Source organism: Rhincodon typus, chromosome 6 (assembly GCF_021869965.1).
Source record: "Rhincodon typus isolate 14 chromosome 6, sRhiTyp1.1, whole genome shotgun sequence".
NCBI lineage: Eukaryota > Metazoa > Chordata > Chondrichthyes > Orectolobiformes > Rhincodontidae > Rhincodon > Rhincodon typus.
The window spans coordinates 15,891,418-15,904,227 of record NC_063337.1 but is presented as its reverse complement, the minus strand read 5'-3'; the positions used below and the strand labels follow the sequence as shown (position 1 = coordinate 15,904,227).

The following is a 12,810-nucleotide window of genomic DNA, read 5'->3' as shown; positions in this document are numbered from 1 at the left end:
GTTTCGGGCCTAGATGAAGGGTCTAGGCCCGAAACGTCAGCCTCTCTGCTCCTATGATGCTGCTTGGCCTGCTGTGTTCATCCAGCCCTGCACCTTGTTGTCTCGGATTCTCCAGCATCTGCAGTTCCTACTATCTATAATCCCAAACTAAACTAGTCCCACTGCTCCTGGCCCATATCCCTTCAATTCTTTCTTATTCATGTATTTATCTGAGTGTCTTTTAAAAGTTGTAACTGTGCCTGCATCCAGTACGTCCTCAGGAAGTTTAGTCCACACATAAACCACACATCTCAGATACTGTGTACTGTTTTGGTCTCATTATTTTAGGAAAATGTAAATACATTATAAGCAGAACAAGTTTACTAGATTGATACCTGGAAAGATTAGGTTGCTTTATGGGATAGGTTGGACAGATTGGGTTTGTTTTCACTGAGGTTCAGATGAGTTAGGGGTGACTTGTTTGAAATTGATAAGATCCTAACCAGTCTTGACAGGGTGGATGTGGAAAATATGTTTTGTTGTGTGGGTGATTCCAGTAGACACTGTGTCAAAATTAGTAGTCACCCTTTAGGACAGAGATAAAGAGATTTTTTTTTCTCTCTCAGAGGATTGGAAGACTTTGGAGCTCACTACCTCAGAAGGCAATGAAGGCATTGAATATTTTTAGGACAGAAGTGGATAGATTCTTGTTAGGCAAGGGAATCAGATGTCATTACAGGTAGATGGGTATGTGGAAATTTGGAACTCAAACAGCCACGATCTTATGGTGGAGCAGGCTTGAGGGGCCAAATATAATTTATTTACTGATCATACATTTGACGGGGAGGCGACAGCTGTACTGTTAATCCAGAGACCCAAGTAATGTTCTGGGGATCTGGGTTTGAATCCCACCATGGCAGATGGTGGAGTTTGAGTTCAATACAAATCTGGAATTAGGAGTCTAATGATGACCATGAAACTATTGTCAATTGTTGGAAAAACCCATCTGGTTTACTAATGTCCTTTCGGGAAGGAAACTGCCAACGTTACCTGCTCTGGCTGACATGTGACTTCAGATACAATGTGGTTGTCTCTCAACACTAAGGAGGTAATAAATGCTGGCCTAGCCAGCGACACCCTCATCCCATGAATGAATAAAGAAAACCATTAATATTGCATATCTTGTCACTTAAATAGTCTGATCCTAGTTGATATTACAACTGGACAAGTTAGATCTCGGAATGAAACTTGGCATGATAGATCATATGTTCTATGTTTGCAGTTTGGTTCCCATTGTGATCTGTCACTGAACATATCCACATTAAGTTTTTAATGTACTTTAATAAAAGGAAAAAAAGTCAACACTTTTGCCACTAATATTCCTTACAGACACTCGACCTCAGTTAAGTACTACTCCTATCTTAACTCTTTAATTCCTTACTTAAGTGACGAGTGCTTACTTAAGCACGAATTTCTTTCAGCGACTTCCTATAAGTTAACCAGATATGATTCTGTCCTTTACTATCTCTCCCCAAGAGGCACAGACACTGGCTACATCAATGACTTTTGCCTACTGAACTTTAAGAAATAGAAATTGTTAAAACAGTTTAAGTAGTCAAGGATTCACTTAAAGTTCAGATAGCGAAAGTTTAGTAGAACAGTTTAGTAAAACAGTTTATGAACTCTTTGCAGCTCTGAAAGCCTGGTCCACCTCAAACTAAACTGTTCTTCTACTGGTATGAAGCTGTTATTCTCAACTGAAACTTGACTCTAGCTCCAATCTATCTTTCACTTTCATAAAAGTCCAACTTTGTAAATATCTCATCAATTAACTCCTCTGGAAATGTATCCAGAAACTTTCTTGGAAATAATGTTAGCATCACTGTTCAAAAATGACTTTCTGACCTCTTAAGACAAACAAATCACCTTCACTGGACTAAAACCAAAATCCCATGTATCTCAACTTTAAAATCCATATTACTAAATTATAATATTATAACTATCAGAAATACAAGAGTGTTAATTGGATAAAATAATGTTCATTTTGAAATAGATTTATTAACTGCAGGTTAAGAATCACTTCATGCAAGATGGAAAATCAGAAAATGTTGGTTGGGGGTATCTAAGTAGGAATGAAAAATGGAATAAGTCATTTAAGACTAGAGAGAATTATACATGATCTGTACAAGGAACAGTCTTGTGTGGTTAATCTTGACTTTGTGTGATAGGAGATAACAAGACTGAAGGCAGTTTCCTTCTCTTACACTAAATACAAATCCCACAATTGTCCCAATCAAATTCATTTCTGAATGGCCTTTATTCTTTGTGTACTTTTCCTATTTATTAATGTTATTATAAGATGAACCATGACTGTTGTTAGTTTGATGTACCTTGGCTGCTAGAGCTGTTTTACTGTAAAGATCAGAACAATCCCAGGCTCTGTGCTAACTTATACAATCTCAATTTGTGCGGCACTAGGGACGTTATAATTGGATTGATTTGCCTTGGACTTGACAGTTCGAAAATCATCAGGGTTTTTTCTGTCTTTGCTTGCACTCAAGTTAGAAAAAGTGATTGTTGGCCAAGGTGAGGATTGAGCTCAGCAGTGAACCAGCCCTATAAGTGCTCATTATCTAGGGTCAGAAATAAGAAATTGCCATTTGGATGAAATTTTAATAGCAGTTTAGATATGTGGGCTGTGCCCAGCATCTAATCATATTGCATTGTGGCAGAATGGCAACATCACTGACTAAGAGTCCAGAGGCTCAGGCTAAGGCTTTAAGGAGCCTTGTGATGTGGTGGTACTTTTGGGTTAGGGTGTCTGGGCTCAAGTACCATCTGCCACAAAGTTGTGACATTACATAACCAAGCAGGTTGACTAAAAGTATCTCTCATCATACTACACAGAAGAGAGCCATTCAGCCCATTCAGACTGTGAACAAGCTCATCCAATTAGTCCAACATCCCTGCTCTATCCTCAGAGCCCTGCAATTTGTTTTCTTTTCAAGTGTATATCAAATTTCCACTTGAGAACTGCTACTGTTTCGACCACCCTTTCAGGTTCAATATTCCAGATCATACTAAATTGCTGTCCCAAAAAGAAAAAATGCTTCTCATTTCTTTTGCCAGTGACTTTAAACCAGTTGTTCTCAAAGTGTAGTTTGCATATCTCTAGTAATCCACAGATTGGCCTAAAATACAAGCCCCTGATATGCAACACTAAGGCTGAGGCCACATAAGAGAACAGGCCCAAAGTCTCCATCGATTCAACTCACACAATGTAACCAGTTCCCACACACATCCATACAAGCCATGAAAATGTGGTATAAGCAAGATTAATGTCGCTGTCTATTTTGCTTGTTAAGATTGTTGTGATGTAAGTACTAGTTTCTTATTACAATTTTATCACATTAGAATGTTCTGAATAAATGTGTTGTCTTGCAGTATTATTGTATACAAAATCAAGATGTCTAGGGACTTTTAAACAACTCTTGGGTAGGCACATGGAGAATAGTAAAATGTAGGGTATGCAGGGTAGATTGATCTTAGTAGGATAATAGTACGGCACAACATCGTGGGCCAAAAGGCCTGTACTGTGCTGTACTGTTCTATGTTCTATGTTCTATGTCCATTTTTTTGTTTCTGGCATGAATTAGTTATCAAAGGCAGTGCCATTCTTCCTATTGAGACCTTATTGCGATGACAAGCAAACCTGGGTTGGGTGGGGTTCAATAAGTATCTGCGCAGTCTTCTGGCTTGTCTGTGTGGTACATAGAGGAGAAAGAACCATTATCGGTGTAGAAATTACTGACTGTCCTGGCAGTGGATACACTGTCAAAAACCCTGTGTAGTTTTCAGCAGCTCTATTCCACCTCTCCTTAAGCAGACTCAAAGTGCCAAATGAGCTAATCCTGCTTCCAAGTCTTATGTTAGCCTTCTGTGTTCAGAATAATGCAAGACAATGGGAAATGACAACTGGAACACTCATACAGGTCCAATGAACTCGCAGCAGTGGATATGTTTGCTTGGAGTTATCTACTCATATATTTATGTCTTGTCAGTTCTGTCACCCCAGAGCAGAACAGACAAGTTTTCATGTAACCAAGAAGAATCATCTCCTTTTGAGCAGTAGCATAGCCGTTCCCCTTCAACAATTTAGTGGATTAGATTGACAGCCCCATCACAGTCCCCACCCAATTTTCCTGAGAAAACATGGATTCTATAATGGCTCTGTCAGTTTACTGCGTAATTGGTGAGTTCAGAAAGTAACCACCGTTGGGGAGAATTATTTTTTTAAAGAGATGTTCATCTTTTCTTATGATTAGCCAGGATAATGACATCTTTAGAAAGAGCCATGATTTTTTTGCTGAACTGTTGGCGCATTGTTGTTGCCAGGCTACAATGAGTTGCCAAGCTACATCTGTTGCCGGGGCAACTGATACATGCTCTGCTGGCTCCAAATGTAGCATCTGTGGAACAATTCCAGCTTCAGCGCTTTAGAGCAAATTAGAATGAAACATATTTCAATGGAAATGAGCTCCTGATGACTATCTGCGGACTGCCGATCTTGGGTGGGGTCACAGCAATGAGAACAGGCTCATAGCCAAATAGGCTTCATCATCCAGATTTAGATATGTTGACTGGATGAAGTAGTAGAAGGCCACCAGTAACCATGGTACTTTGTCCCAACGCAATGCATCACAGTTTGAAATGAAGGAGAAAATGTGAGAGAAATTAAAAGCATGATGTTTCGACATTATGTTCTCCCTGCAGAGACTGTGGATTTTGCTATTGATTTTTTTTTCCTTATGCTCATTTAAAATAAATTAACTTTTGCATTTTGCCCACATTCCTCATCATAAAGGAACATGTCACCCACCTCACCTTTTCTCAGCTCCCTTTCGCATTGACATATGAACTGAACTTAACTGAGGAAGTGACAATGACTGACTGCCCTTATCATCCAAGCACCACTTGGCCAAGCATGGACTCAAGGAACTCGAGCAAGACTGGCCTCAATGGGAATCGGGGAAAACTCTCAGCTGGTTGCAGGCATATAGAACACAAAGGAAGATAGCTGTGGACCTGTGGGAGGGCCATCTTCACAATCATTGAGACATCATTGGATGGGGTCCTCAGGGTAGTATCCTGGGACCAAGCACATTCAACTGCTTCATCAATGACCTTCTGCCATCATAGGGTCAGAACTGGAGATATTCGCTGATGATTGCACAATGTTCAACATCTTTCACAACTCCTCAGGTACTGAAGCAGTCCATGTTCAAGTGCAGCAAGACCAGCATTCAGGTTTGGACTGATAGAATGTAACATTCATACCACATGAGGATCTTAACAGAAGTGGAAATTGAGATAGTTGATGCATTAGTTTTAATTATCCCAAAGCTATCTTGATTCAAGGAGGGTCCCAATAGATTGGAAGATAGCAAATCTAACTCCTTTATTCAAAAAGTGAGGGAGACAGTAACCATGAGACTAGAGGCCTGTTAGCTCAGCATCTATCATAGGTACAATGTTAGAACCTGCTGAAAGGAAGTTAACAGTGCAATTGAATAAGTTCAAGGTAATCGAGCCGAGGATATGTGAAAGGGAAGCCATATTTGATCAATCTATTGGAGTTCTTTGAGGAGATGACACAGACTTTATACAAAAGTAAACTAGTGGATGCACAATGCATTTCATAAGGTGCCATATCAAAGGTTATTGTGGAAAATAAAAGATCATGGTATAGGGTGTAGTATATTGGCACGAACAGAAGAGTGGCTGGCTAACAGGGAGCAGAAAGTAGGCGTAAATGGGCCTTTTTCAGGTTTGCAAGATGTAAAAAGTTTTGAGCAACAGAGATTGATGCTGAAAGGGAAATTAAGTTTGGTTGCAAAATTTGCTGACAACACAAGGAGAGGGAAGATTATAAGTTTGAAGAGGATACAAGGAGGTTACAAAAAGATATTTATAGTTTAAATGAGTGGGCAAAGATATGGGAAATGGAGTGTAGCATATGAGAGGATGAATGGCCTACTCATTCTCTTGATTTGTATGTTCATAAGTACCAGGCAATGATAATCTCCATCAAGAACATGGAACATAGAATTGTACAGCACAGAAATGGGCCCTTTGGCCCACAATGTTGTGCCAAACGTGAGTCCAAATTGAACGAATCCCTTCTACCTGCCCTTAATCCACATCCGTCCATTCCTTGTATATTCATATGCTAGAAAGAATCTAACCTAATGGCATTTCCATCGTCAAATTCCTAACTCTCAACATCCTGCAGGTTATCATTGATCAGAATGGGAGGGGAGATCTCATAGAAACCTGTAAAATTCTAACAGGACTAGACAGGGTAGATGCAGGAAGGATGTCTCAGGTGGTAGGGGAGTCCAGAAACTGGGCTGACAGACTAAGGATACGGGTTAAACCATTTAGGACGGAGATGTGGAGAAATTTCTTGACCTAGGGAGTGGTGAGCCTGTGCAATTCGCTACTACAGAAAACAGTTGAGGCCAAAACATTGTATGATTTCAAGCAGGAGTTGCATGTAGCACTTGGAGTTTAAGGGATCAAAGGATTTTGAGGAGAAAAAACAGGAACAGGCTGTTGAGTTGGATGATCAGCCATGATCATAATGAATGGTGGAACAGGTCGAAGGGCCAAATGGCCTACTCCTGTTCCTACCTTTTTTAAAAAAAGAAACTGAACTGGACTAGCTACGTGTCTACAGTGCTCGCAAGAGCAGGTCAGAGGCTGAGAATTCTGTGGCAAGTAATTCACCACTTGATTCTTCAGATCCTGTGCACCAACCACAAGACCCAAGTCAGGAATATGATAATGTATTCCCTAGTTGCCTGGATGGATGCAGCTCCAGTAACACTCACGAAGCTTGACTGACTGGTATTCTATCTCACTCCTGCAATGTTCACTATCACTGCCACCAATCTACAATAGTGTGTCTGCTATCTACATGATGCACTGCAAGAGGTCACAAAGGCTCCTGCGAAAGCACCTTACATACCCTCCACCTATACCAGCTGTAAGGACAAGAATATCAGATATACTTGAACACCATCATTTCAAGTTCCTCTCCAAGCTACACACCATCCTGACTGCTGAATACATCTCTGTTCCATCAGTGTCAATGGCCTTAAAATCCTGGAAATCGCTCCCTTACAGCACTGGGGTGACCCTGCACGAAATGGATTGTAGCGGTTCAAGACGGCAGCTCACCACCACCTTCTCAAGGGCAATAGTGATAGGCAGTACATGTTGACCTGACCAACAGTGCCCACATCCTGCACAATTCCACGTTGAAATCCTTCATAACATCATCGTCTTAACATTTAAGACTATGGCCCTAGTGCGGGAAAGTGAGACCAGTGCAGGTCGTTATTTGGCAGTAACTTTTGGCAATCCAGGCTTGAGGGACCGCAGGGCCTCCTCTGTGCTGTACGATTCTGTGATTGTTAGCAAGACTTACCTCTGCCTAAGGGTAGGTGGGGCAAGTGGTGAGAAGGACAAACGAACGGATGGGTTGGCCTCTTCTCATTACCTCATCAATCAGGCTTCGGGCAAAATATCCATGGGTGACCTCCCAACCCGCCACCACAAGGTCAGTTAAAGACCTCAACTCACCACAGGCCTGAGTACGTGCCTTCCTAGTGGGTAAGAAAAAGCACTGCTAGCCCGCTGAGCAAATCAAGACTGTTTATGAGCCATGTGGGGCAGGGGTCTTCCTCCATGTATCCCAATGTAGGGGAGATTGGGGGCACTGATGGGATCAGGCAGGGATGAGGCCCCTGAAAGCCAGCTCTGAGCATCATGCTTTGGACCTTGAAAATCTTTTCTCCTGCTATCCCCAACCCTGCACTCTCAACCATCACAACCATTGATGGCTGTTCAACTGGGCCTTGAATGGTGATGTCCAACTCCCAGGGCCTGCTGGCTTGGGATTTGCCGGAAGCTTCAGGTTAGGCAGATTCAGTTTTGAGGCTCGTGATGCACTAAGAAGCCGGCCAGTCTGCTCTGAAGTGGTTGATTGGAGCTCAGTCCAGCGGGCTTTTCCGCTGGTTGCTGGTCGGGAGTTTAGTCAACCCTCAAAATGTCTGCCACCACATGTCATGCCGAGAGCACTAAATCGCTGTCCAATTGTCACTTATCCCCATTCACATGACACCAGCTTCCCATGTGTCTCCTCTCCCCATTCCACAAATTATAATTCCTCCTTTGGTGATCTGTCCCAAAATCCTGCCTCTTTGGCTTCCTAGCTTGCAAAAATTCACGAAACATTTTTCCTAAACTTTGGTTTTGTTCAACATGATCACCTTGTATTTTCCTCCTTGTTTCCAGTCCTGTTCAGCAGCCACCTTGATGTAATGTGCTCTGAGTAATTGTTATCCATGTGAGGAGTAAATAGATACACACAAGTTCTTGCCTGATACAAATATTAACTGTAATGGAAAGCAATAAGAATCGCTGTAACACAAAATCTGTGATTGGTATCTGTTCTAATCATACTCCTCAGATTAAATTCCAGTACAAGCCAGTTAAGCTTCACCCATGGTTGCTCACGGTTACAATTTGTGCTCTGTGATTCAACAGTAAATAGTCTTTCCTTCATTCTTGCAAATAACCCTTACTATTAAATCCAATTGATGTTTTGGACCACATTTCTGGGCTGGGCTTTCAGAAACACATCCTGCTGCTTGGGCAACTTGTTCAGAGTTGTGCTAAGGTAAACTGAGGAAAAGTGACATGGCTGTAATGCTCACAGTAATAGACTGTAATGCCCATGGTAATAAATTGGAATGCCCACAGTAATAGACTGTAATACTCACAATAATAGACTGTAATGCTCACAGTAATTAGTGGTGATGCTCAAAGAAAATTGCTGTAATGCCCAGAGTAAATGCCCAAAAAGACGTGACTGATGTGCACCAGTTCTCAGTTTATTTTGACCACTGAAAATTAGTTAGTTGGTTATAACATCTGTGTAGCCTTATTGATTGGGTTTAGTCAATAAAACTGTGCGATAGAAAATGGTGAATTAGAATACTGCACCCGCAAAAAGCTCATGTTCTGAACTCATACTTGAGTGAAATAGTGAGGTTGTAACTGCCTTGTCATCCATGTTGTTAAACCAAGGCCCTGTTTGACCGTTTAGATACTTTTCAAGATCCTACACAATTTTGGAAGGAAGCAATATTCCATGATTAAGAATCTTGAAAATAGATCATGACTGTTGTTATTTACCTAACGTTTGGTGGAATTTTGCTGGTAATGTTGTAGTTGTTTTTGCTTAACAATATTCATTGTATTTTGAAAATTTGCGAAAGCTGCTTAGACAACACCTTCCAAACCCACAACCACTACAATCACAGGAACAGTAGACACATGGGGACACATGCAAGTTCCCATCCAAGCCAGTCATCATCCTGACTTGGAAATATGTTTCTGTTCCTTCACAGTTGCTAGGTCAAAATCCTAGAACCATCTCCCTGATGGCCTTGTGGGTGCACCTACACCAAGTGGACTGCAATGGTTTAAGAAGGCAGCTCACCACCACTTTTCCAAGGCTAGCTGGACAGACAATAAATGCTGGCCCAGTTGGCAAGGCCCACAACCAGTGAATGAATATAAAGAAATGCAAGCCATTGTACACGCATCAAGATATGTGGCAAGATCTGCCAAATGGTTTGTACATGCATTGTATGGAATCCTGACACAGTTGAAGAATTTAAGGTTAAATTTTCAGTGACACATTCCCGTGAGCTCACCCATTAAGACTTTAACTAGCATTAAACCAGAAAATTGCATGCAGGCTGCCCATGATTTTTCTCATTGTGCGCATGTAGTCTGCCAATGAGCAGGTAAGGCACCGAAACAGCTTGATAGCAGCAGAAATGGACCATTTTTCATTTCCAAGTATTTATATCGGTATGATGTTTTTAGTGACTTACTTTGACTTCTTATTTGTGACAACAGGAAAGTAGCCTTGAGCAGAAGTGAAGTCCTTGAGTCCCCAGTTATAGCTCAAATGAAGTTAATTTGACGGGATTATATCCATTATACATGTGCACCAAGGCCAATTTGCTATTGTATTTAACTCTGCTGCAATGTTGTCTTTCACAGATTCTGTCTTAACTGTAAGACTTCACGTTAGACTCCTGTAGCTAATTGAGTGCTCAATAAATTAATAAAATTATAACAGGACATTTGTATAATGGTTTGGGAATAATTCTCACACGTTAATTTGCATTGATATTTCTTTCTTTACAAAACAGGGATTACGACAGTGCTAACCATGACAACACTCAGCAGCATAGCAAGAAAATCACTACCAAAGGTTTCCTACGTCACTGCTATGGATTTATTCGTCACTGTATGCTTTTTATTTGTCTTTGCGGCGTTGATGGAATATGCAGCCCTCAATTACTACACATGCTGCAAGAAACCCACTTGTACAAGGAAGAAAAAGACAGTAAGTTTTCCAGGCGTTATTTAACAATTTGCAGAGCAATGTGTTTCCTCTGAAAGAGGCATGCGGGAGATTCTTCTGCTGCTTACAGCCTGTTACACAAGTTGGAGAAACATAATGAGAGGATTTCCCCAGATGATGATGACGTTTTGTAAATGGGGTGAGGATTCCCTTTTAACCTCACGTTATAGCTACATAAGGGAAAAACATTCTTCTGATTTTCTCTTTCTTGTGAAATTTGAAGTCTCTTTGTTTAGAAAGCTATTGTAATTCTACCAGAAATCAAACACTAGCAAGAGAACTGAATGGATCACGAGTGTCCATTCACAAAACCTCCCACCAGTCCACTTGTTCAGTCTGATTCGAAGTTGTGTGATGGATTCAGATTCATCAATGTGATGGTGACACCAATTTCATGATTAGAATGATAAACCACAAGCATCTTGTCATCCATTTATGCATCTCTTTCATTGAATCACAGAATCTATGTGGTGCAGAAGGAGGCCAATCAACCCTTCATGTTAGCACTGGCCCTCTCAGCATTTTAATTTAGGACAATCTGTTGCCAATTCCTTGTAATTATTTAAATAATTATTTAAAGCCCACTCTTCAATGCCTCAATTGAACCTGCCTCCATCACACTTCTAGGCAGTGCATTCTAGACCCTAAAAAAAATCACTGTGAAAGAAAACCTTCAACCTTGAATTTGCTTAGTTCTCAAAACTCTTAAAACTGTGCCTTCTGGTTCTCAATCCTTTAACAAGTAGAAAGTTTCTCCCTATCTACTGCATCCACATTTCATAATTTTGAAAATTTATGTCAAATCTCCCCTTGGCCTCTTCTCTCTAGTGAAAATATTCCCAATTTTTCCAATGTTCCCTCACAACTGAAGTGTCTTATCTCTGTAACATTTTTGATAAACCTCTCTCCAATACATGTACATTCTTCCAATAGTGTGGTGTCCAGAACTGTAGATAATATTTCAGTTGAGGCCTAACTGGTATTTTATATCAGTTGATCATAACCTCCCTGCAGTTGTACTCTTTGCATTTACTTATGAAGCCTAGAATACTCTATAATTTATTAACAGCTCTGTCTATCCATCCTGCTGCCATTAATATATTATGTAGAGATGCACCCAGGTGGCCCTGCTCGTGCAGAACTTTTAAAATGGTGCTGTGTTCATCCAGCCCTGCACTTTGTTGTCTCGGATTCTCCAGCATCTGCAGTTCCTACTATCTCTGATCCTTTAATGTATACTGTCTCTCGATATTCTTTGTACCAAAGAACATGAAATTAAACATTTCCCAACTATCTGCCCACTGCACCAAAGTGTTAATGTTCTTTTGAAGTTCTATGTTGTCCTCCTCAGTTTACAATATTTCCAAGTTTTGTGTCATCTGCAAATTTTGAGATCGTTTCTGCATACCAAGAGGGGAGGGAATAGTCTAGTGGTGTTATCTCTGGACTGTTAATTCAGAGACCCAGATAACGTTCTGGGGAACCTGAGTTCAAATCTCACCGTGGCAGATGGTGGAATTTAAATTCAATAAATATCTGGAATTATGAATCTAAAGCTGACTATGAGTCCATTGTCCATTGTTATAAAAACTCATCTCGTTCACTAATATCCTTTAGGGAAGGAAACTGCCATCCTTACCTGGTCAGGCCTACATGTGACTCCAGATCCACAGCAATGTGGTTGACTCTCAAATGCCCTCTGGGCAATTAGGGATGGGCAATAAATGCTGCCCAGCCAGTGATGCCCTCATCCTGTGAATGAATAAAAAACATTATATACAGAAAATCAAGTGTCCAAATACTGACACAGGGAAACTCCTTCACAAACTTTCCTCCAGCCCCCAAAAAAATCCATTAACCAATATTTTCTGTTTCCTATCCATCAGACATTTCTTTATCCTCACTTCAACTGTTCCTTTTCATTCATAATATGTAACTTTCCTAATAAGTCTGTTGCACGATTCTGTATGAAGCACTTCTTGTGAGTACAAGTTTACCGTATCAACAATCTTCTCCTCATCAACTGTCTCTGTCGCTCTTCAAAAATCTTCATTAAGTTATTTAACCATGACTTTTCTTTAACAAGCCCATGCTGACTCTTCTGAATCAGTTCACATTTTCCGTATCACCATTAATGTCAATATCCTGAGTAAGTGTTTCTAGGGTTTCCCTGCCACTGGATTTAAGATGAGTCACCTGTAATGTTGGGCCTCTCTTTACAACCTTTTTTAGAACAAGGGTGCAATATTTGTAAATGTCCAATCCTCCAACACCGCCCCCAAATCCAGGGAAGATCGAAAGGTAAATGCCAGTGCCTCTGC

General features: G+C 40.7%; 1 protein-coding gene across 1 annotated transcript in view; it reads left to right on the top strand.

Moving 5' to 3' along the window:
- The window catches only part of LOC125483322 (gamma-aminobutyric acid receptor subunit gamma-3), a 548,041-nt gene that overhangs the window by 508,507 nt on the left and 26,724 nt on the right, over positions 1-12,810 (top strand). Inside the window, exon 13 of the mRNA XM_048598107.1 lies at positions 10,275-10,471. Coding sequence (XP_048454064.1) covers positions 10,275-10,471 — 197 coding nt within the window. The remainder of the gene's footprint in view (positions 1-10,274; positions 10,472-12,810) is intronic.